A 24,369-nucleotide genomic window follows, 5' to 3' on the forward strand; every position below is an offset into this window, starting at 1 on the left:
AGACTCTGAAATCTTCCAGTTCAAAGGAGAGTCCAAAGAGTTTAAAACAAACAAAAACAACAGACATTTCAGACCCATTCCTAAAATCCTTTGTCAGAAAGACAACTTAAGAACAGCACTCAGAGCATCTGTAGGGGAGGAAAAGTGATGCATATGGCTACTTGCTGACAATGAACAGAATGCAAAGGGGCTCTGGGCTTGGCTTTGGTTTAGGCTCAACATTTTTTCACAGGTTAGCTCTTTAACCCATCTGTTCTTCTTTAGGTACCTAGCAGTACTGTTGATTGGTATTATGAATACTAGCAATAGCATCAGTATCAGTATTTTCCCGCCAAGTGCTCAATTTGCTTCCATTTTCTTCTTCCTCCCATCCTTAGTAATTCCCACTGGGAACATATGTATACATGAATCATGGAAATAAATAATAAGAGCTTTAAAAGAAAGTCTAAACTCAAAAGATTTTTATGTATTTTAACCAAGCGAAAGTATACAGGAACAGGTCTAGTTACTATTCCCAATATCCAGTAACTTTTCAATATGCTTTGCAAAAATTGGCATTGGGTCAAATACCTCCCTACTGAACATTTGCAAATATAATGAAACTGAGGCAGAATAGAGTTAAGTAAAATGCCTATCAAAAAGGGGAAATTAAAAAGAAATTTTTTTTTAAAAGGGGGAAAAGTTAAGTCTTTGGAGGGCATACTCCTAAATCCTGTTAAACTTCTCTGCCTTTAATTCCATCTCTCAAAGTCCTAATCAGGAGAACAATTCATCTACTTTTCAAGTCTCTCTAGTAATTATTTTGGCTTTTAATGTTCAATGATTCGGACTTAAGCCTATTTAGTAACTGATTTACCAAGCCTTGCCAAATAATTATCTGTTGAGGTTGAATTCAAGAAAGTTTATCAAGTACCTACTATGTGCAGTATATTGTAGACTCATACAAAGATAAAATAAGACCGTACTTAACTTTTTTTTTTTTAAAGTGGGGCAATTGGGGTTGTGACTTGCCCAGGGTTACACAGCTAAGTGTTAAGTGTCTGAGGCTGAATTTGAACACAGGTACTCCTGATTCCAGGGCCAGTGCTCTATCCACTGTACCACCTAGCTGCCCCAGTACTTACCTTCAACCAGCTTATAAAAAAAAAAAACCACAAAAAAACCCTACAACCTAATAATGGGTATGAGAAATAGAGAGAGAATATAGAGGTTGTAAGGACGTAGAACTATCAGATAGTGATATGAGATTTGAGATGATTTAAAGCTATGAGAGGGCAAGAGGAGGTATGGGGACAGAGAGCACTTTTGGGGGCTCAAAATATGGGCTACCTCTGTGTCTTCAGACAATTCATTTAAAACTCCCTGAGCCTCAGTTCTCTCATTTGTAAAATGAAGCCACTCATCTAGATGGCTTCTGAGGTACCTTCCAACTATGTCTATGTCTATGAACCTATCAAGGATTTCAAGAGGCAAAAATTGTGTGTCTGTGTGTGTTGACTTGGGACAGAAGGGGACTAGGGAGGCTGATTTACAAAGGCACTGAGGCTGGAAAGGAAAGGATAAGATCAGGCAATGGCTTATAAGAAAAAATATCATTTGAAGGGTTTTAAAGAACCTTTAATCATTTTGTCTACTCCCTAGCTTGAGGCAGGATAGCATTTTGCCCATCCCAAACTGATGTCTCCTTTCTGATTTTCAAAAACTTCAAAGGAACATAGTTTCACAACTTCCCTTAGTTATTTCATTATCTAACTGTCTTCACTGTTCAACATGAATTTCTCACATTCATTACATTTATCTTCCTTTGGGGACTTCAGAGGAAATGATGAGTAGTTAAATGCCACTAGAAAAAAAATAAAATTCTTCAATTTTGTCATTTTCAGCCAGTTCTTCAGTTCATCTTTTACATCTCTCAACTTTTTTTTCCCCATCCTTTTCAAGTTATGAAGCCAAAAACCCTACATAATCCTCCAGCTTTGGGGAAAGCACTGAGTTAGTAAGCAGAAGATGGGGGCTTAAAGATAAGCTCTATCATTTAATAACTGAGAAAACTTAAGCAAGGTCCTTAATTCTTGAGCCTTGATTACAGAGATTTACTAGCACACAGGACTATTATGAGAAAACGGATTGGTAAATTTGAGAGTGCTATGTAAAGTGGAGTTATTATGTAAATATGAGGTACTGCTGGGATATTACCAGTAGTTCTTGGAAGACAAAGAATCTTTCTACCTTTAGCAATGGGGTATGTAGAAGATGGAAAATTGGCATTCCTTATAATCAACTGTGTCAAATTGAAATTTTTGTACATATAAAATAGGTTAAAAAAGAAAAAAGTTAAGAATAGCAGTCCTCTAAAACCTATGTGAATTGATATAAAGTGAAGTAAGTGGGAAGAACAGGGAGATCACTGTGCACAGTAACAATTATTTTGTAATGACAATCAACAGGGAAAGACTTGGCTACTCTGTTCAATAAAATGATTCAAGATAATTCCAAAGGACCCATTATGAATAAACACTATTCACCTCCAGAGAGAGAACTGATTAACTCAGTGAAAATTAAAGTATATTTTTTCCTTTCTTTATTTTTCTTGCTTGGGGGGAAATATGGCTAATATGGAAATATATCTTACATGATTTCCCATGTATAATTGATGTAAATTTTGTTTGCCTTCTCAGTGGGTGTGAGCAGGAGAGAATTTGAAACTCAATATTTAAAAAAGAAAAAAATGTTTGAAATAATTTTTAAAAAAAGAAAAAGAATAGCAACCATCTCTGAAGTCTTCAGCTCATATTACTTTGTGAAAAGAAAACTGACCAAGCTCAGGAAAATGGCTTACAATTTTGATTTACTTATTACTTTATAGGCCCCTCTACTTAAATAAAAACTGAGTGAGAGATATACTAAAAATACTGAAGAGCCTTCGCACACTGAATAAAGGTGATGATGAAATGTAGATTTAGCCTTTGCGGATGTCAGTGATGTATTCTGCCTTTGTTTCAAATGAAAAGCAAAAAATACCAAAAATACCCTCTATATCTTAAATAATTCTATTAATTTAAGCTGAATTGCTATTCTTAAAGATACATTTGAAGTTTCATATGTTTGCTATAAAGGATTACATTATGAATTTGGAGACTTTGCAATTTTAGGGCCACAAATAAATTGAAGGTACATGCAGCATAATATTCTGAAATACAAGAAAGATGTCCGAGCATCGCATATCCCATACAGTTTCACTTTATCCCAACAGACCCCCCCAAAATATTGCTTTAAAATAATTTTATTCATGACTTAAGCATATACATTCAAATTTTACTGACTGCATGATCTTTTCCATATACCAGGTTACATTCACAGCATGTGTTCTATCCTTGCTCCATGAAATATACTGCCAAGACAGCAATGAGAAAACAAGGGCACACAGTACAGCAAGGGGCAGTGAAGACACAACTACAAGTAGGTATTTTACACAAAGTTTTGGCCTGGATCACATTTTAGTACATTAGTACAGTATCAAAAAGTTGGAGGCTACATTTAAAGCTATTTGCAATGGAGTTTAAGATATAGTTACCAGAAAGCATCCATTTAGGGCAAAGTTCTACGGAAAAATAGAGCAACTACATGAAATGCTGAGGTTAAAAAAACACCACCCCAACAAAACATCACAGCAAGAGTTAACTAATGTAATCAAGATTTCCACTGAATGATTGTATGAACAAGAGATTAAGCAGTTTTAAAATATCCATGAAGATTTTTTGGAATGAAAACAACCAAGATATTCGGAAATCTGAGTAAATTCCCTATTTTTGATACTTGATAGTAATAAATACAATTATCTAGTGTTTACATTTATGCTGAGCATGGGGGGTAAAGCTTGTTCTTGTAAGAACAGTCATGAAAAGGAACAGAATGTGTACTCTATCCTTTCCAGTTTGAGCTCCTGAACTGAACCTGGCTACCTCAGTTCTTTAAATAAGCTAGATCAGGGCTGTCTCTTTGGGCAGAAATCTCTCAATCCATTTAAGCATTTAAAATGCTTGGCTGCCTCTTGACATCTCCTCTGTTCCCACCAGGATACATCATAACCACAGCTTGATGCAGGTGAATCTTTCAGATGCTGGTTTAATTCCCTGAAAGGTGATTCTTGATCATTCAACAGAACAGTGTCCTCTCCACGCCGTCTGTCACTTGCTGGCACAATCTCCCTCCCTCTCAAAGAAGAAGAGTTTAGCATTACCTCTGAAGACATCGATAAGATAATTCTTTTAAAAAAATAATCAGAAGAATGAGGTATCAGCTGAAAAGGCTCCTGCAAGTCTGAAGTCCTCCTTGGTGAGAACACTGTACATGCGCTGGGGAAGAGCTTTGGAGTAGGGCGCAGGCCGGGGAACGGTGGTACGCAAAATAAGTTCCCGGCCCGCAGGGGCTGGGAAGTCTGACCCTGAGTTCTGCCTCCGTTCTTCAGAAGAGCTTGTCCTTTTCAGTTCCTCCTCCACTGGAGCCACGCTTGCAGCCTTAAATAGAATCAGATGCGAAATTCAGAAGGGAATCAAAGGCTGGACTCAGAATTTTTTAAAAGGGCAGATGATTCAACATGATAGTAGACACTGAAATGTTTCACATTACTCATTGATGCATTCAGCTATGCTATGGTTACTGACTAGCACAACACAAAAGCTTGAAGTATGGCAAGAGCCTAAGAGTATAAAGAAATTAGAGGAAAACAAGGAGATTCTGTAAAGAGATGGGCAGGTTCAGTTCTCTGAAGGAGCAAGAGTCATGGAACTGTACCTTTCTTGAGTTTCTGTGTGGCTAGCCACTCTAACAGCACTTCTCCCATGAACTCTGGAAGTCTGTTACCCCATACCCCTGGACAATATGAGGATTCCCTAAGGAAACTACTATAGACAGAAATTGAGCCCTGTCCCTTCAAAGCCCAGGCCTCTTCTTTCTGAGGTCCAAACTCATCAGGGAGAATTTAATTTGTTTGTAGGGGTCTTTCACATATGTGGTCCATAAGTGAGTGATGGCAGCTACTAAAGTATAACCCTATAAAAGTTCTGAGTGTTAGGGGGATATGCTTCTTTCATGGGCTATGCATTTAGTTATATTCTTCCAGTTTGAACTTAAGTCTCCTGTACTTTAAAATAATCTACCACCACAAGAAAAATGACTTTTGAATTAAAAAAAGAGAGACAAAAATCACAATATAACAGGACACCCAGAAGCAAATATTTGAGACTTCTAAAGAAGTAGTTGGCTGTGTGACCTTGGGCAAATGTCCCTTAATCTCCCAGTACCTTTGCCCTCAAAACTCTATAAGCCTCAAAATTACAGAATAGTTGTCAATCTGTACTGGTAGGGGGAATTTCCTCACACCAATGACATCACAGGTCCGGACTCAGAGAAAAAGAGAAGTGATTAGTCTTAATGACCTATATGAAGTTAGAGGAATGGAAAGGAAGAGTATGAGGGACAAAGGCTATTTGTTACCTCATCAGAAGATTCAGTCAGCTTGAGAAAGGGTGAGAAAAGAAACAGTGATGAAAGAGAAACAAGCAAGATGGTTTATAAGGGATAAACGAGAAATTTCATGATTGTTTCAGAGGCAGCATGCACTGTATTCAGGAATATTCCTGTCAAAAGAATATTGGGACAAACAAGAGTACACCACACACACATACACTTTATACAAAGGGTGTCAAATAGAATAGAAACATTCTATTTCATGTTTACTCCATGCATCTGACAGCCCAACAGGGGTAGGGAAAGTTAGGAATTAATGTTGGCTAATTAAGAATTGGATAATAAAAGATCTAGTTTTTGCACTGGATGAGCACAGCTGAGAAATTAAGTATTTGTGACTCAGGAAATTCACATCTCTTGAATTTTAAAAGCTACTTTAACTTAATGTTAAAGAACTTTAGCAAGACTCAAGAAAAAGGAAGTTGTTGGGATTCATTTTCAGAATGCATGAACACATACCAGAATTATTATTCTCAATAAGAAACAATGTGACAAACTTTATTTAAATTTTACCATTTTTAGGAAAAGGGTAAAATTATACATAAACACTGCTGTGTGGATAAGAAAGGTTAGTGAAGCTGTAAAAGCCCTTCCTGAAATCTGGTCACTTAAGTGATACTTTTAAAAACTCAAGAGTTGTAACAGTCTAAATTCAACTTTAAAGCAACACAAATTATTTATCAATTGTTAAAAGAAAAATAGTTGTATGAATAAGCTTAAGCTCTAAATTTGAAAATGTACTAACCCGATACTTATGATTCTGACTCATAATTCTCAGAGCATTCACTACAAACTAAAAATTTCTCTTTACATCATGCAATGCATACAAGATTCCACAAAAAAACATAATCCATAGGATTTTTTAAATGCCTAAGAATGCAAATGCTGTTTTTCAAAGCAGCAAGAGGACATATTGCAAAATATTTAAGAGAAAAAAACAAACGCTGGAAACAACTAGAGAAAACGCTCATGTCCTTCTGGTCAGCATGCTCAGAAAAGTCTAGCTAAGCATAAATTGGCCGTGTGCCAAAATAACAATAATAATGATAAATTAAACATAAGCTGCTATTGTTTTCTAGGACCCTGCTTTACAAGGATACATGAAACTCTCAATTTCTATTCTGAGATTTTGAAATTTAGGGAATTCACCCCTAAGTAATCATGTTTTTCAACTTTTGCTAACTTCATTCTAAATAACAAGTTATACATGATCTTGGATATTTAAAATAAAAATGTGGTATTAAATAGATAATAAAGAATTTAAAAAATATTTTAATAATATAAAAATATTAAGGTTTCTTCTGATTTAACTGTGGGAAAAGTCAAAGTTGTATCATTTGCTATCAAGGGTCATTCCTAGGAAGGTGACATGTACTTGGCACATATTTTAGTCTCCTTTTTCCTAAGTATCACCAAGACTCAAAAGACTGGCCCTGATATAAGGGTCACCTCTGGGAGGATGGCAGCTGTTTAAAATATAAAAATATCTTTTCTGTCAAGCACTCAACAAAGAAAGTGAGAGAAAACCTATGTCAAGTATTATCATCATCAATTCAATATTAACATATTTAAAGCTCAGTAGTTTTAAGAGTATCAAGAGGTACTCTCTAATGTTTAATGCTATAGTTTTGAAATTTGGCTTCCTTTGGGTTACTTTGGTAGGGGAGAAATGAAAGGGACTCTGATCTGTGATTTCATTGGTGTAGAGAGCCCCAGTGAGCAAATTCCCTCTACCAATGCAGAATGGCAATTCCTTTGCATCTTACAATCTTGCAGAGTTGCCTGGGGAGCTAAGAAGTAAAGTGACTAGTCTGAGGTCCCATACAAAATGTGGGTCAGATGCTGCTCTCGGACCCAAGTCTTCCTGACCTGAGGACAGCTTTCTATCTACTGTACCACCCATTTGGCTTCCCTCTGACCACCATACTAGAAAACTGTTTTCTGTTCTTAAACAAAATAAATAATATACATGGTAAATCATAAATACCACCAATTTATACACAGCCCATTACCATTCTTAAACATTCTTTCCTTTCCAAGAAGCAGATGACTAAGTTTAATATTGAAATTTACTATTTAACTCATTTCCTAAAATTTTTGTTGATAGCTTTATTAGAATTTAAAAGTTGTAGGGAAAACTATATTATGGTCTAGACTGCAATGTCTAGTGACCAAGGGACTAAATGTTAGTTTCTTCTAGTAATACTGAGTCTGTGCCCTTTTTATCCATGATGATCCACCAAGTACTAAACATGTTTATTTTTACAAAGTAGGCCAATACAGTAGGCAACTGGAGTAAGTTTTTATAGGAGCTAGTGGCTCTGTGCGTGCGTGTGCGCACGCGCGCGCACACACACACACACACACACACACACACACACTCACACAGCTACAGAAATCTCTTTGCACCCAATCACAGCTAATGCACAGATTCAGAAACAGATAAGTTGCTAGATAGCTGACGTCATTCAGAAGGCAGAAATGTTTTTCCATAAACGATTTAGAGGTTTGAAAAGGCCTACAGCACAGTAAATAAACAATCTTGCATACCCTTTGAGCATTCACAAACAGCTTATGGATGATACTCCCAGCATGTCCTCTTCCTGCACCAATGACTGACACTTCAGGCTGCTCCAAGAGGCAACTCACAAACCTGCATGAAACAAACCATGAAAGCATGGAAGGCAAACAGTTCAGTTCACAGTTGTGTCAATCTTCCGAGATTAATTTTCTTGACAAGAAGACCTCAAATGGATACAGCAAAATCCACCAAAACTAGAATAGAAATCTTGTCACCAGTAGAGACTGGCATTTTAAATTAAAATTGAAATCAATCTATATAATCTTAATGCTTTTTTGATAACTCATAAAACTTGAAAAAAACTAGCTTTATTCAAGTTCAAGGATAAATATTCAATATATTCTTTCAGAATAGCAGCTTGGAAAATTATACACTAAAATATTAGTTCAATTTTTAAGATGATAACTAAGTTTTATTTGTCTAGAATAGAAAAGCTTCATCTCTCCAGTTCTCACTTTTTTCTCAGGAGAGGGTGGTTTTGTGGGGTTTTTTACATCTCTTATTGGGCAAAGTCTCAATTGTAAATTGCACCATTATGTGCATGTGTCATGGTGCTCCCAAAAATATATCACAGATAATGTATGGTGGAACTAATGAAGAGTCATCAGAGGCACAAAACCACCAGACACGCACCATCTGTTCACTAATTCACATACTGCTGCTTGGAGATGAATTGCTTGATAGGAACCTACTCTTTTTACTGACAAGGAAGGTATCAAGGGCAAGGTAGTTTCCTGAACTTCATTCAATAAAAGACTTAATATAAACTCGAGCCAGGAACACATGTAAAGCTCTATCAAATGCTCAAAATCACAGAATTTGAGTTTGAGGTGACCTTCAAACAGGTCAGTTGGTCCAAACTATGCCCCAAAGGAATCCTCAGTAAAATCTCTGTAGTCACAAGGAGTTCCTAGTTCTTGGCTATAATAGCCTGCTAATATTGTAATATTTTCAAATAATATTTCATAGACACAGACTCATAATAGTAAAAATGGAAAGGACCCTAGAAATTATCAAATCTAATTCCTTCATTATATAGATAAGAAAAGTGATGCTCACAGTAATTGACCCAAGGACACAAAGCTTGTTAGCAGCAGAGCTAAATATAGAAATCTCTCATCCTATCAAATGATATCTCCATTCATGGGAGAGTTCACTGAAATAGGATTTGTTGCTTTCACCATCAGCACTCATATATAATACAGACAAGTCCACATAGTCCTTACCTTTCTAGATCTTCCCTTTCCTCATCTTGTTCACATTTCTCAGTTCCAAACTTGGCTTTCAATGAACGTGCTCTGGCAATAGTAGCTTCCACGTTAGTAATCTGATGGATGATTTCCTGTACATTGGAAAGAAGAAATGTATACATAGGAACAAAACAAGAAGCAAAACCTCCTTTAAAAATTAATATATTCGGGGCAGCTAGGTGGCACAGTGGATAAAGCACCAGCCCTGGATTCAGGAGGACCTGAGTTTAAACCTGGTCTCAGACACTTGACACTTACTAGCTGTGTGACCCTGGGCAAGTCACTTAACCCCCATTGCCTCGCCAAAAAAATAAAATAAAATAAAAATGACTATATTGTGAACAGATCCAACCATTCTAGAGAACAATTTGTAACTATGCCTAAAGAACAATCAAATTGTGCATACCCTTTGATCCAGCAATACCACCACTAGATCCGTATCACAAAGAAATTTAAAAACAGGGGAGCAGTGGGAGGGGAAAGACAAAAAATATTTATAGCAGCTCTTTTTTTGGTGGTAGAGAATTGGAAATTGAGATGTCCATCAATTAAAGAATGGCTAAATATGTTGTGGTATATGAATGTAATAGCACTATAGTGCTATAAAAAATGATAAGCAGGACTGATTCAAAGTGGAGTGAGCAGAACCAGGAAAACATTGTACAAAGTACAAGCAACATTGTATGATGAACAATTGTTAATAACAGATATTTTTAGCAATACAATGATCCAAGGCAATCCCAAAGGATTCATGATGAAAAATGCTATTCATATCCAGAAAAAGAACTGATGGAGTCTGAATGCAGGTCAAAGCATATATTATTTTCACTTTCTCTGTGTGTGTGTGTGTGTGTGTCTTTTTCTTCTTTCACAACATAACTAATATGGAAATAGGTTCTACATGACTGTATATATAACCTATATCAAATTGCTTAAGCTCTCAGGGAGGAGGTGAAGGAGGGAGAGAGAAAATTTGGAATTCAAAAAAATTTTTTTAAATGAACCTTAAGATTTGCTTTTACATGTAATTGGGAACAATAAAATACTTTTTGTTTTTGTTTGTTTGTTTGTTTGTTTTTTTAGTGAGGCAATTGGGGTTCAGTGACTTGCCCAGGGTCATACAGCTAGTAAGTATTAAGTGTCTGAGGCCGGATTTGAACTCAGGTACTCCTGATTCCAGGGCTGGTGCTCTATCCACTGTGCCACCTAGCTGCCCCCTAAAATACTTAAAAAAAAGAAAAAAGTATTTTATTATTTTCTAGTTACATGTAAGGATAGTTTTCAACATTTGTTTTCATAGGATTTTTAGTTCCAAATTTTCCTCCCACCCTTTCTTCCCTCCCTCTTACCCAAGATAGAAAGCAATGTGATATTGTTTATATATGTACAATCACATTAAACATATTTCTGCATTAGTCATATTGTGAAAGAAGAATCAGAGCACAAGGGAAAAACTTCAAAAAAGAAGGAAAAAAACCCCAAAAATGGTCCAATAGGAGAGACAGTATGGTTCAATCTGCATTCATAATCCATAGTTCTTTTTTCTGGATGTTGAGAACATTTTCTATCATGAGTTCTTTGAAAGTGTTTTGGATCGTTGCACTGCTAAGAATAGCCAAGTCTATCACTATTCTTCATCACACAATGTTGCTGTTACTGTGTACAATGTTCTCCTAGTTCTGCTCCTCTCAGTCAGCATCAGTTCATGTAAGTGCTTCCAGGTTTCTCTGAACTCCTCCTGTTCATCGTTTCTTACAGTGCAATAGTATTCCATTACATTCATATACCACAACTTGTTTAGCCATTCCCCAATTGAAGGGCATTCCCTTGATTTCCAATTCTTTGCCACCTCAAAGAGAGCTGCTATAAATATTTTTGTACATGTTGGTGCTTTTTCCTCTTAGGGATGCTGACCCAGTAGTGGTACCACTGGGTCAAAGGGTATGAACAGTCCTATAGCCCTTTGGGCATAGTTACAGATAAAATACTTTAAAAAAATTACCATAAAGCAAAGAAGGTACTTGGCAAGGAAATATGACTACATGGGCACTTACCTCCAATTTCTTGTCTTCTGGATTGGGGAATCGTAAAACTTTACTGGAATGGGATATTATCTGCTTTATGATTTTCTTAACTGAAGAAATGTTTTCCAGAATTTCTGTTTTTTAAAAATGCCACTCGTTAAATAAGTCAAAAATATATCTTAATTTTGAAAAATGCACAATTAACCAATCAAATGAGTGACTTACCTTCCTCCTTTACTTTGAGTACAGCTGCATGGATCACACAAGGTAAGAGATGCCTTGCAAGATCTGCAGGTTTCTGGACTGCCAAGTAGTGCAGCACCTGAAGAAAATGTGCAAAGTGAATAACACTAACTATTGCTATGGTTGGAGTGTGCAGGCATGTTTGACCCAGCTTCCCCCATTTGTGTTCATAATATGCAAGACAATAAATTTCTTAGTAAAGAAATATTAAACTCATTTCACAAATACCTAAGACTGTAAACCAAAATTAATTACAAATGTAAAAGTATGAACATTCCAAAATATTTTCCAGCCTACAAATGGGGCATGTATATAGGCCCCATAGTAAAAAGGTGAAAACAAATATATGAAAAAACTCTAACATTCTTTTTTACTAAGTGAGAATAAATTGTGAGACAATGAGTAGTGACTTCCAACACTAGAATACAGCCATGAAGATAAATGAAAAGGTACACCTTGGCTTAATTGTATGCATTTGTTGCCAAATGTATCCCTTATCATTTGCTCAGTTTGCAGTTAATTTTAATGCTTACATTCCAAAAGTAAAAATAAAAAAAAAAATCTCCTTCATATCCTTAAATAAGCTACTTTGGGGAGAAGTTGTTTGGAATTTGACATTTTGCTCCTCAAGTTCTCGAGCTAAGATTCAAATACTGCAAAAAACATCTTAATATTCTGGAAAAATAGGTGCTATCATCAATTACCTTTTCTGCTTCGCGAGTGTCATCAAATAGTCTCCTCTGCCGTCGAGCTGGAACTGGCTTAGCTGTTTCCCAGGCCTCTACCCACATATTGCTAGGAATCTTCATTCGGGCACTCAATTCTCCTTTGAGAATCACATTACCTTTTTCATCAACCACTTCCTCTTCAATATAATCCCGAGGTGAATACCACCTCACAAAATCCTCCAAGACGCAGCCAGGATTGGCTGCCTAGAATGAAACCCAGCCCCCCCAAAAAATCTTTTTTAAAAAAAATCCACACAATCAAAATTTAAAACCAACAGTCACTAATATTGACTTTGCAAAAATAGCTCTTTCGCCAAGAGCCTGTTTATTATTTATACCATTAAATTATGTGAGGTAAATTGGGGTTTTTACTTAGAATAAGTCAGGTGCTAAAACACTAGATTTTATCTGTGCTGTCCAGTATTACACACAAAAAAGAAAGAAAAAGAAAAGAAAAAAGGAAAACATTTCTATTTGATAAGTTGAGGAATCACAACTCAACATAAACTGAAAATAACTGTAGGAATCCATGTTAAGTAAACTCAGTTTAAAATTATAATCTACCACTGAATCATTTAAAAAACATTCAAAACACTTAAGTAAAATTTTAAAATATAGAAGATCACAGAATAACAATAAAAAGTAGGCATTTCCCCCTGCTTCATATTAACGTTCATTCCTTCATAATAAGTCAATATTGGTAGTACAATAAATTTTGGCTACTCTCAAAATTATTTTATTCTGTCACCAAGGCCTGACACTTCATATACCCAATTACCATTCACATAAACTGTTCTAGGACTGAAATGGAACTTAAACTGTAATTTCTCAAATTTAAGAAAACCAAATTGAGTAGTTAAAAAGCTTTCTCCACTGAATAAATCTAAAGAATTAGTAATTATATGTAAAGCAAGTGTATTTTGGAGCCTAAAGAGGAAGTGAGGGCAACATGTTATTTATATAATACCGCTTCAACTATATGTTGCAAACCTGCCAACAACAAAATGTTGATGTAAAAGCACAGATGCATTTTTTGCTAAAACTTGCATCAATATATTAATTTAAGGACTAAAGCTCCTCCATCAATTTCAAACTATATATTTGACATTTTAAAAAACTGTTCCCCAGTATAGTATATTTAAGAAATGAAAGAGGCAACATGATGTGCTGAGTTAGGACCTAGGACAGTTAATGTTATGGTTAGAAAGGACCTTAACAAACGAGCCATTTCACAGATGAAGAAATGGAGGCCCAGAAAAGTAAAAAAGGCCTTGTCTGTGGCCATCTAGGCAGAAAGTAGCAGAGCCAGGAATGAAGCCCAGGATTCCCAACTCCAAATTAAGTGCTCTGTATACTATAACCCTCAGATGCCCATTGGGAATGAATCCTGGAGAAGTCCATGTCACTCATCATCTTAATCAATTTCTACCTATAAAAGAGGTTTTTTATTGCTGTGATGCTCACCACATCCCCTAGAAGCCTCTTTTGTTGGCACCCAGGTGACATGTTCCCATGGCTTCCATATCCTCACAGGAGGGTTTATCTTAAGCTAAAGGGAAAACTAAACAAAGGACCTATGAGACAAACGTAGATAAACCAGGGAAAATGAGCGTTTTGGAATCTTCTAAGAGCAGACCACTTTCACCTTGTGAGTGACTGTATTTTAATTTTGGTTTTCACCTTCTTGGAACTTATCTGTTAATACTTTGAGTGCAGAGCTATTTGCTATTGTTGGTATTTCAGTGTGGTACTTCCAAACAGGAAGAATAAAGCAGAGAATAGTAAAGTGAGGGAAAAAACAAAAAAGGTGACATTTTCTAATTTAGATCTGAGCTCTAAGAGGGATTCAGACCCCAGTTAATGGATAACTTTAGACTTGAGTCGTTATTGATACAAGTCAGGGCCTAGGTTCTCGTTACCCACATTAATCAGGACTCATAACAAGAACATAAAGAGGCAGGTCATAGAGACCTTAACTATAACAATGATACACAGACAGGGTACAGAAATTCTAACTGATAAATAAAAATATTTTGAAACTAGGCATGGGAATGAAATAAGAAAAAGCCAAATTTGTCCCCAGATTCACCTTATGATGTATAAAGCCCCAAAACACACCTCCACAGAAAAAAGTACCCGCCTTGGGGGTTGGCTCAAACCCCCAGGAACTCCAAATTAGGATAAGCCCTCTCCTGTACCTCCCTAAGGAGGAGATTATTATAATGAGACTGATAATCAATTTATCCATACTATAAATATAGCTGTCTTTCCTTTCCCTATTCAAGAGACATCTCCGGGATGTTCTCCCTGTGGTCACCCACAGTATTGCAATAAAACTTGGGAAACTGAGTCACTTAGTCATGATTAATTTGCTATCCCACATCAAAATGATTTGCATTATCATTTTTATGTATTTAATTTGAATAGAATTGCACATATGTTTGGAAGCAGAGTACTTTATTGCACAAACGAAAGGAGGAAATTGACAGATTCACATATGAAAATGTTTCCATTTTTAACTTTTAAGTAATTATTTGAAGGATGGTATAGTTCTTTTTGTAAATCTTATGAAATAGATTTGAGTGTCTCCTTTGAGGAGGAGGGGTAGAGCTACAAATAAAATCAAAGTCCCTAAGGAAAATAAAATAACTATTCAAGCTTTTGGGCTACTTCGGGGGGCTGACTTACAGCTTCATCCTAGAAATGCTGAAAATAGTCCACAGAATGCTACCCATGGGGTGTACCTTAAAAGATTCCATATCTGAGAGCAAACAGGCGCTCTGCATGCGGGCCCGGAGGTGAGCACCTTCTGCAGATGTCCCCAATTTAGCCAGGACCTCGGACTGCTCTTCTAGCAGATCTTCTGTCATAGGGGCTGGTTCCTGGGAAGTACAAAAGGCCAGAATTGCAAACAGCTTCCCTCTACAGAACACTCCCTCTGGAAGAGGACCATAAAAATAGAATAAAGACAATTATTTTACCGCTAACAAGATTCAATTTCTAATAGAAGTAAAAGAGATGAAAGCTTTATTATACTGTCTTCAAAAACAACAAACTAGGTACAAGGGTAAATGTGATTTTAACTCTCCAAATAAGATAATGGAGATCTACTCTAAGGATATCTGCATTTAAAAGGTAGAAAACAATGTCCAGAGGCAAACATTTTACTGCCTGTTAAGATGAAAGAGCTAAAGTAAAAAATATTATTGTGCATGACTAATCTAGATTAGACTATTGCAAATAATTCCTAATATGATCAACTAAAAGATGAATGTTTTGAAAGAGTGAAATAAGTATATACATATATCTGCATAAAAGCAAATGGCTCTTTCCCAACTCAAATCCCCCAAATAAGTAGGATCTGAGGCCAGAAGGACAAGTCTTTGGCTCAGCCCAGTTTCAAGAATATTATAATTAATGTCCCCTTGAGAAGAATTTTTTTTGTTGGTTTTTAAGGTGAGAGAAAAATTAAGTGCTTCCTAAGCATATACAAAAAGGCTGCAAAAGCAAATCTCAGGGGAAAAAGAACAATGCCACAGTCATTAAGAAGGAGACTTAACAACAGAAATTTCTAGGTAACTGTTCAAAGGCATTTAAGGAGAATTCATTGAGAGTCAATTCATTCAAGTTCCAGACCTGAAAGATGCAAGGTTATGGATCTAATGAATTACTACAACCTATTTGCTCTTTTAGGGACAAGAATGTTGAAATTTCTATTATGAGGCAACCAATGCAGATACAAAGAAAAAAATGAAAACAATTCCTTCCCTCAAAGAGCTTTAGTGCACACATGAGTATACACAAGATAATATACACAAAATGAAAACAAGGTTGTTTGGGGAGGAGTCCTAGAAGCTATGGGGATCAGGAAAGACTTTATGAAAAGGTAATGCTTGCAAAGCAAGGGGGATGGGGGCAAGGCGTCTGAAAGATATTAGGAAAAATGAGGAGGTGCATTCCTGGAATGAGATATACTCTGTGCAGTCATAGAACTGAGAGATATAGTAACATATGATACAGCAGGGAAACCAATTTGGCTTGAATACTCAATGTGAGGATTACAGCAAAGTGTAAGAAGACTGGAAAGGTAGGAATAACGTAATGGCCGTAAACCATAGCTCACAAATTTCTGTCAGGAGACAAAAATTTTAAAATTACATCAACACTTCTCTCTTCAATCAAACCAAATAAAATTTGTGCTTGACTTGCTGTCATACACAAATGTTACATTTCTGACTAAACTTCCATGTTCGTTAAATCTGAAAATGCCTTATCTGATCATGGTCTGCTGTCATTCCGATTATTCTTCTGCCAGCATCCTCAAATCATGTTCTTTGACCTCACCATGACCTACAATTCCTCTACCCCTTAGTTCTTTCCCACACCATCTTCTTTCCTCCCCCTTTCCCCATCTTGACTCCTTGGTGAACCAGTTCAACTTACTCTTATCTTGAGTCCCTTGACCCCTTACCCTATTGATGAACTTGCCCTGCCAAGCCCTTGCCTTGGGATTACAAAATCAGGCCAACTGGGTCAACTACAAATTTATGTTACATAATCCTAACTGGGCATTCACTGCGGGAAGGCAATTCTTTATCACCAACTTAACTGATTCACTATCCCACTCACCACAATGGCTTTTCCAGGCTTTTTCATTTCTCCCTCCCCCCAGTTTCTCACCTGAGAAACTTGCCTCATATTTCTCTGAAAAAATAAGGCCTTTTTCAGAGAGCCCTTTTTTCTCCCCCTTCCTTGTTTCACATCACTCAGATGACTTCTATCTTCTCCTTCACTGCCATTACATACAAAGACAAGCCCTTGATGAGCCCAAGTGATCCCATTTCATCTAATTTTTTACAGCTGATTGCTCCCTCTATATGACCTCTACTCTCTCATTAAGCTTCAATCTCTCCCTGAAGACTAGTTTAAAGCTTCTTAAAACTGTGACCCCACATGGAGTTGTGTAACTGAATATAGGGACTGCAAAAAATTTGCAGTAAATATTTGCTTTATATACCTATTTTATACACGTGTGTATACCTGGGGTCATGTAAAAATTTCTCTGGTGAAAAGGGGTCGAGAGTTGAAAAAGTTTCAGAAGCCCTGGTCTAGTTTACCTCTCTACTGATAACAAGCCTACCCATGTCTCTCCACCTCCTCAAAAAACCCTCACTTGATCCATCTGTCCCTGCCAGCTACTGTCCTATACCTTTCCTTCATTTTGTGTATAAACTCCTTGAGAAATCTACAATCAGTGCTTTTTTTCTTTTCTAACACTCTTCTTAACTCCCTACAGTTTGGCTTCTGACATCATTATTCACCCCTCTCCAAAGCACCAACCATCTTTTTTTTTTTAAGTGAGGCAATTGGGGTTAAGTGACTTGCCCAAGGTCACACAGCTAGAAAGTGTTAAGTGTCTGAGGCCAGATTTGAACTCAGGTACTCCTGACTCCAGAGCCAGCACTCTATCCACTGTGCCACCTAGCTGCCCCCGCCAACCATCTCTTAATGGACAAATCCATTGGCCTTTTCTCAGTCTTTATCCTTCTTGACCTGTTGGTAGCCTCTGACACTACTGCCCTCTTTTCCTTGATACTTTCTTCTTTCTAGGTTTTCAGCACACTACTACTCTATCTTGGTTCTCCTCTTCCTATCTATCAGATGACTCCTCAGTTTCCTTTAATGGAGTTTTACCTATGTCATTCATTCCTGCTAATCGTGGGTGTCCTTAAGGCTCTGTTCTGGACACTATTCTCCATCTGTACTATTTCACTTGGTGATCTCATCAGCTCCCATGGATTCAAGATCATCTGTGCACTGATTCTCAGATCTACCCATTTAGCCCAAATGTCTTTCCTCACCTTAGATTCACATCTCCAACTGTACATGCTGAACCAGATGTACCACAGACATCTTACATTCCACTGTCCAAAACTGAACTTCTGCCCCTTCCCTTCAAACTTTCCCCTCTTCCTAATTTCCCCATTACTGTGGAAGGCACCACCAAATCTTCTGTCATCCAGGCTCACAATCCAGGTGCCATTCTCAATTCATCGCTCTCACTTGCCACATCCAACCTATCAATTCTACCTTTGTAATATCTCTCCCTTCTCTCCTCTGACACTGATATCTCTCTGGTACAGGCCCTCATTGCTTCATGTCTGGACTCCTGCAATATCCTGTGTCTCCCTGCCTCAAGTCTCTCTTCACTTCAGTACATAATCCTCAATGGCCAAGATGATCTTCCTAAAATGCAGGTCGCCCTTCTGTTCAATAAATTCTAGTAGCCTCCTAACTTCCAGGATCAAATAAAAACAATTCTCTATTTTTGAATGAGTTAACATATGTAAAGCACTTTGCAAACTTTAATATTGGTTAAGACTAGTTACTGTTATTATTTGGCATTCAAAGCCCTTTTTAACCTAGCTCCCTCCCTCCCTTTCCAGTCTTCTTACACCTTACTCCACACTCCATCCCCATCTACTCTGTGCCTCCTTGATGGTTCCTTGCACAAGACACTCCCTCTCTTGGTTGACTGCATTCTCTCTCTCTTTTTTTTTTGGTGAGGCAATTGGGGTTAAGTGACTTGCCCAGAGTCACACAGCTAGTAAGTGTCAAGTGTCTGAGGCTGGATTTGAACTCAGGTCCTCCTGAATCCAGGGCCAGTGCTCTATCCACTGTGCCACCTAGCTATACTGGTTTACTGCATTCTCAATGGTTGTGCCCTAACTGGAATTTTTTTTCCTCTTCAGCTCTAACTCTTGGTTTCCCTCTTTCTTCAAGTCCAGCTAAAATCCCACCTTCCTCAAGAAGCCTTTCCCAATTCCCCATTAGTGTCTTCCCTTGTAATGATCTTCAATTTTTTTTTTTTTTTTGGTGAGGCAATTGGGGTTAAGTGACTTGCCCAGGGTCGCACAGCTAGTAAGTGTTAAGTGTCTGAGGCCGGATTTGAACTCAGGTAGTCCTGAATCCAGGGCTGGTGCTCTAACCACTGTGCCACCTAGCTGCCCCAAAGATCTCCAATCTATCCTGTATATATCTTGTTTGTACATAATTTTTTTTTTGTTTCCCCATCAGACTATTAATTCCTTGAGAGGAGGGACTGTTTTTTTGCCTTCCTCTGTACCTCCAGTGCTTAGCATGGTGCCTTGTACATAGTTAAGTGCTTAATAAATGCTTATTGACTCTACTAAACCTCTTGTCTCTACATTCCCTGAGCCCATATTGGCACCTAAAAATCCTGTATTGCACAATTTCCATGCATATGTTAGCATTCTCACACTAAGGAATTTTACACTGGGCCTTAGCAGAAAATCAAGATTAAACATAACACTTGACATTCAAGTGTATAATATGATGACACAAAGATAAAATACAAGTAGGATCCAAGAGAGCTGTGAAACCTGCCCTGCTGTTTCTCTGCTGTTTCTCAAATCCCCCCAAAGAGAAAAAGACCTATTTGTACAAAAATATTTATAGCAGCTCTTTTTGTGGTGGCTAAGAATTGGAAATCAAAGGAATGCCCATCAATTGGGGAATGGATAAACAAAATGTGGTATATGATGGTGATGGAATATTATTGTGCTATAAGAAATAATAAGTAGGATGACTTCAGAAAGGCCTGGAAAGATATGTATGAAATGATGTATTGGGAAGTGAGCAGAACCAAGAGAACGTTGTACATAGAGACAGCAATATTGTTTGATGAAGAACTGTGAACGACTTGACGTTTACACAAGACAATCCCAAAGGACTATTGATGAAACATACTGTCCACCTCCAAAGAAAGAACTGATATTGATGGAACAGACTGAAGCTATTTTTCACTTTCCTTCATTTTTTTTCTTTCAATCAAGTTTTCTTGTACAAGATGACAAATACTTTGCATAATCATAAAAAAGTGAAAAAAAGATGATTATATCTTTTCAAATTAAAAAAAAAAAGCAGTCTTTCTCAAGAATCTTAGTTCCACAGTTATGGCACAACTATATGCCTTGGTGTCCCACCTCTTTGTGAGGAGGAGCCACAAGGTGGATGGTACAGATAAAACGTCTTTTGTTGAACTTCTCAGTGAAAAATTCAGCCAACCTTGGTTAGGGAGGTAAAACAGCGAAGGAGGTACAAATGGCAGCCACCTTGGGAATCCTGCTTGAACAGCTCAGAGGTTTACTATCAAGGGGAACCCCTTATCCGAAGGATTTATGGAAAGACTGAATGTCCTATTCTGGCTCTGTGGCAAAAATCTTAAATTTCTATATTACTATACCTACTTGAGTATGTATGTTCGTCCTTCTTTGAGCCAATTCTGATGATATTGAGATTCACTCACTCCAATTCCTTTCCCCTCTTCCCCTCCCCTCCATAAGCTTTTTTCTTGTTTCCTTCATGTGAATTACCTCTCCTCAGGCCATCTCTCCTCTTTCCCCTCCCCCAGTGTATTTCTCCTACACCTCAATCCTATTTTAAAGATGTCATCATGGGTTAGTTAGGTGGCACAGTGGACAACGCACCAGCCCTGGACCCAGGAGGCCCCAAGCCCAAATCCGGCCCCAGACATAAGACACCCCACCCTGTCTGCCCCACAAAGAACAAAACATAAATGCTTTACAGATATCATCCCTTTGTATTCAGTTCAGACCTGTATCCTCTGTGAATTCCTTACTGAGAGAGTTCTTATGAGTTCGAAGTATTATCCTACCATGTGGGAATATAAACAGTTTGATCTTTTAATATCCCTCATGAAATCTTTTTTCCTGTTTACCTTTTTATGCTTCTCCAGGGTCCTGTATTTGAAAGTCAAATTTTCTATTGAGTTCAGGTCTTTTCATAACAAATGCCTGAAAGTCCTCTTTCTCATTGAAAATCCATTTTTTTCCTCTGAAAGATGATGCTTAGTTTTTCTGGGTATGTGATTTTTGGCTGTAGTCCCAGTTCCTTTGCCCTCTGGAATATCATATTACATGCCCTCTGGTCCTTTAATGTAGAAGCTGCTAGATCTTGCTTTATCCTTATTGGAGCTCCACAGTATTTGAATTCCTTTTTTTCTAGCTGCTTGCAATATTTTCTCCTTGACCTGGGAGTTCTGGAATTTGGCTACAATATTCCTGGAGGTTTTCCTTTTGGGATCTCTTTCAGGAGGTGATCAGTGGGATTCTTTCAATTTCTATTTTAGCTTCTGCTTCTAGAATATCAGGGCAATTTTCCCTCACAATCTCTTGGAGGATGGTGTCTAAGCTCTTGTTTTGGTCATGGTTTTCAGGCAGTCCAATGATTTTCAAATTATCTCTCCTAGATTTATTTTCCAGGTTGGCTGTTTTTCCAAGGAGATATTTCACACTGCCCTCTATTTTTCATTCAGTTGGATTTGCTTTACTGTGTCTTGGTTTCTCATAAGGTCACTAGCTTCCATTTGTTCAATCCTAATTCTTAGGCAATTATTTTCGTCAGACAGTATTTTAATCTCCTTTTCCATTTGGTTTTTCAAACTGTTGACTTTTTTCTCATGACTCTCCTGCATTGCTCTCATTTCTCTTTCTGTTCCTTCCTCTCTTTCTCTACATCTTCATTCTATTTTTCCTACTTTCTCTTCAAAGTCCCTTTTGAGAGCTTCCATAGCCTGAGACCAGTTCATATTTTTCTTAGGAGCTTTGGATGTTGGAGCTTTGACCCTGTTATTATCTTCTTCTTCTGAGGTTGTATTGTGGTCTACCTTTCCCCCAAAGAAGTGTTCGATGGTCCTCTGCTTTCTCTGTCTACTCATCCTGGCTTACTATTTCTTGGCTTTTTACTTCTTCTTAAAGTGTAGCACTGCTTCCAGGACACACTGTTCATGCTACAGCATGGCCCAGGGGGTGATTGGGCTTCTTCTCAGCCTGCCTGGCTTGTGAGTAATCACAGCTGCTTTCTCTTTGACCCGGAAATAGAAGTCTGATTGAACTCTGATTCTCTATGGTTGGAAGCTTGGTGTGCTTTTGCCCCTCCCCTATTGGGCCACCACTACTCGATTCAGCCCAGTGGTTCAGACCCAGGGCGCTTTGCCCCAACTCCAATAGATACTGCCTCCACTTCACCCCGGCCTACCGCCGAACACCCTCACCAGTCCATGATCAGAGCCTCAGAAGCTGCTAGTGCTGAAGACTCTGACCAGCACTGGAAGCACTGTCCCTGGCTGGGTCTCGACTGTGCGCTGAGCTGTTCAGCCTGATAAGTAGGTGATTGGAATTGCCCTCTTTTGCATAGAAATAGTCTCATTCTGTTCTTACGTGCATTAGGCTGTTCTGGGGTTGTTTTTTTTTTACCACATTATTTGGGCATGAGTGAATGGGTTTATCTGGAGCTTGTGGGAGAGTCAAAAATCTTAAATTTCTAAACAGCTAACAGGTATTTAAATGCCTGCCCTAAACTATATATAAATAAATAAAAAAAACAGGAGACAGGGGATCAAATCTCATGGGAAATAATAAGAAAAGGTATAGATTAAAGATCATTACCAATCATATTATATTATATTATAAAGCAACAGTCATCAAAACTTTAGTATTGATTAAAAAATAAAGTTGATCAGGGCAGCTAGGTGGCACAGTGGATAGAGCACCGGCCCTGGATTCAGGAGTACCTGAGTTCAAATCCAGCCTCAGACACTTAACACTTAACTAGCTGTGTAACCCTGGGCAAGTCACTTAACCCCAATTGCCTCACTAAAAAAGTAAATAAATAAATAAATAAATGAAGTTGATCAATGGAATAGACTGGATAAGCAAGAAAAAGAAAAAAGGGGAAGGACTCCCTTTTTGACAAGGACTAAGAAAAAAAATGGAAAAAAATTTGGGAGAAATTAATATTAGGCCAACATTTTATACTATATCCCACAATAAAATCAAAATGGATACATAACCTAAATTAAATATAAAAGAATTCACCACAAAGAAATCAGAATAGGATAGAATGAAGTACCTTTCACATTTATAGCTGGGGATAGAGGGGGGATAGACAGGAAAATGATTAACCAAATAAGGAACAGAGAATTTTTTTTAATACAAGGAAATATTTCAAAACAGAAATTCTGACTACATAAAATTAAAAACTTTTGCACAAATAAGATCAATGAAGACAGAAGAGAAACAGGGGGTATGGAAAAATATTTGCATTGACCACTGCCAATAAAAATCTGATATTAAACTACACAAAGAACTAAAGCAAATACATAACTTATGCCAAAAGCCATTCTCCAATAGTTAAATGGTCGGTCAAAGGATATGAACAGTTTTCAAAAGAAGGAATGATAAAGATAAATGACCAAATGAAAATATGTTTCAAATCACTAATCACAAAATAAAAGTAAATTTAAAACAACCTTGAAGGTACAACTTATTCTATTTGTAACTTGACAAAGATGAAAGGTAATGGGAATAGTCAAAGTTAGAAGGAGCTATGGAAGGAAAGATACCCTCATGGACTCGTGGTAGAGCTGTGGAGTGGTCTAACTTAAGCAAGAAAAATGACTTAACTGTTGTAACATTTTGATGCTGTGATTCTACTAGCAAGAGATTCAATATATACCAAAATTTTCATAGCAGCACTTTGCGGTTAGCAGTGAACTATGAAAAAAATATGGGTGCCCACTTACTGGGGAACAGATGAAAAAATCATGACATCTGAATGCAATGAAGTATTACTGAGAAATGACAAATATGAGGAATTCAGAGAAGTTTGGGAAATGTGTATGTAATGATCCAGAACAAAATAAGCTGAATCAAATAAACAATATGTAAAATGACTTAACAATATAAATAAATAAAAAGGAAAGAGAATTTGAGTAAAGGGAAAAAAAATGAAGGTCCTTGGAAAAGATAACAAAACCTACCTTGTTCTTCATGCACAGCAGTGAGAAATACCATTACGGAATATAGTATACTATCAGAAAGGATTTCTGTATTGGATGTGGGTGCTTTTAAATTTGTTCTAAGGGAAGGCTCAAATGGGAAAGGGGTACATGTACACAAAATATATACAGA

The 24,369-nt window shown here is 37.3% G+C and overlaps 1 protein-coding gene across 3 annotated transcripts in view; it reads right to left on the reverse strand.

The window, feature by feature from the left end:
* Positions 1-3,267: 3,267 nt before the first annotated feature.
* The window catches only part of RAB3GAP1 (RAB3 GTPase activating protein catalytic subunit 1), a 95,762-nt gene continuing 74,660 nt past the window's right edge, over positions 3,268-24,369 (reverse strand). For 2 of the 3 annotated variants that reach the window (XM_043992025.1, XM_043992027.1), the window contains 8 exons: positions 15,100-15,237; positions 12,332-12,559; positions 11,610-11,706; positions 11,415-11,518; positions 9,337-9,452; positions 8,080-8,182; positions 5,497-5,517; positions 3,268-4,517 (listed from right to left, as the gene is read on the reverse strand). In XM_043992025.1, coding sequence (XP_043847960.1) covers positions 4,281-4,517; positions 5,497-5,517; positions 8,080-8,182; positions 9,337-9,452; positions 11,415-11,518; positions 11,610-11,706; positions 12,332-12,559; positions 15,100-15,237 — 1,044 coding nt within the window. In that variant the 3' untranslated portion in view covers positions 3,268-4,280. The remainder of the gene's footprint in view (positions 4,518-5,496; positions 5,518-8,079; positions 8,183-9,336; positions 9,453-11,414; positions 11,519-11,609; positions 11,707-12,331; positions 12,560-15,099; positions 15,238-24,369) is intronic. The other variant, XM_043992026.1, reaches the window with a different exon arrangement.

Source organism: Dromiciops gliroides, chromosome 3, assembly GCF_019393635.1.
Source record: "Dromiciops gliroides isolate mDroGli1 chromosome 3, mDroGli1.pri, whole genome shotgun sequence".
NCBI lineage: Eukaryota > Metazoa > Chordata > Mammalia > Microbiotheria > Microbiotheriidae > Dromiciops > Dromiciops gliroides.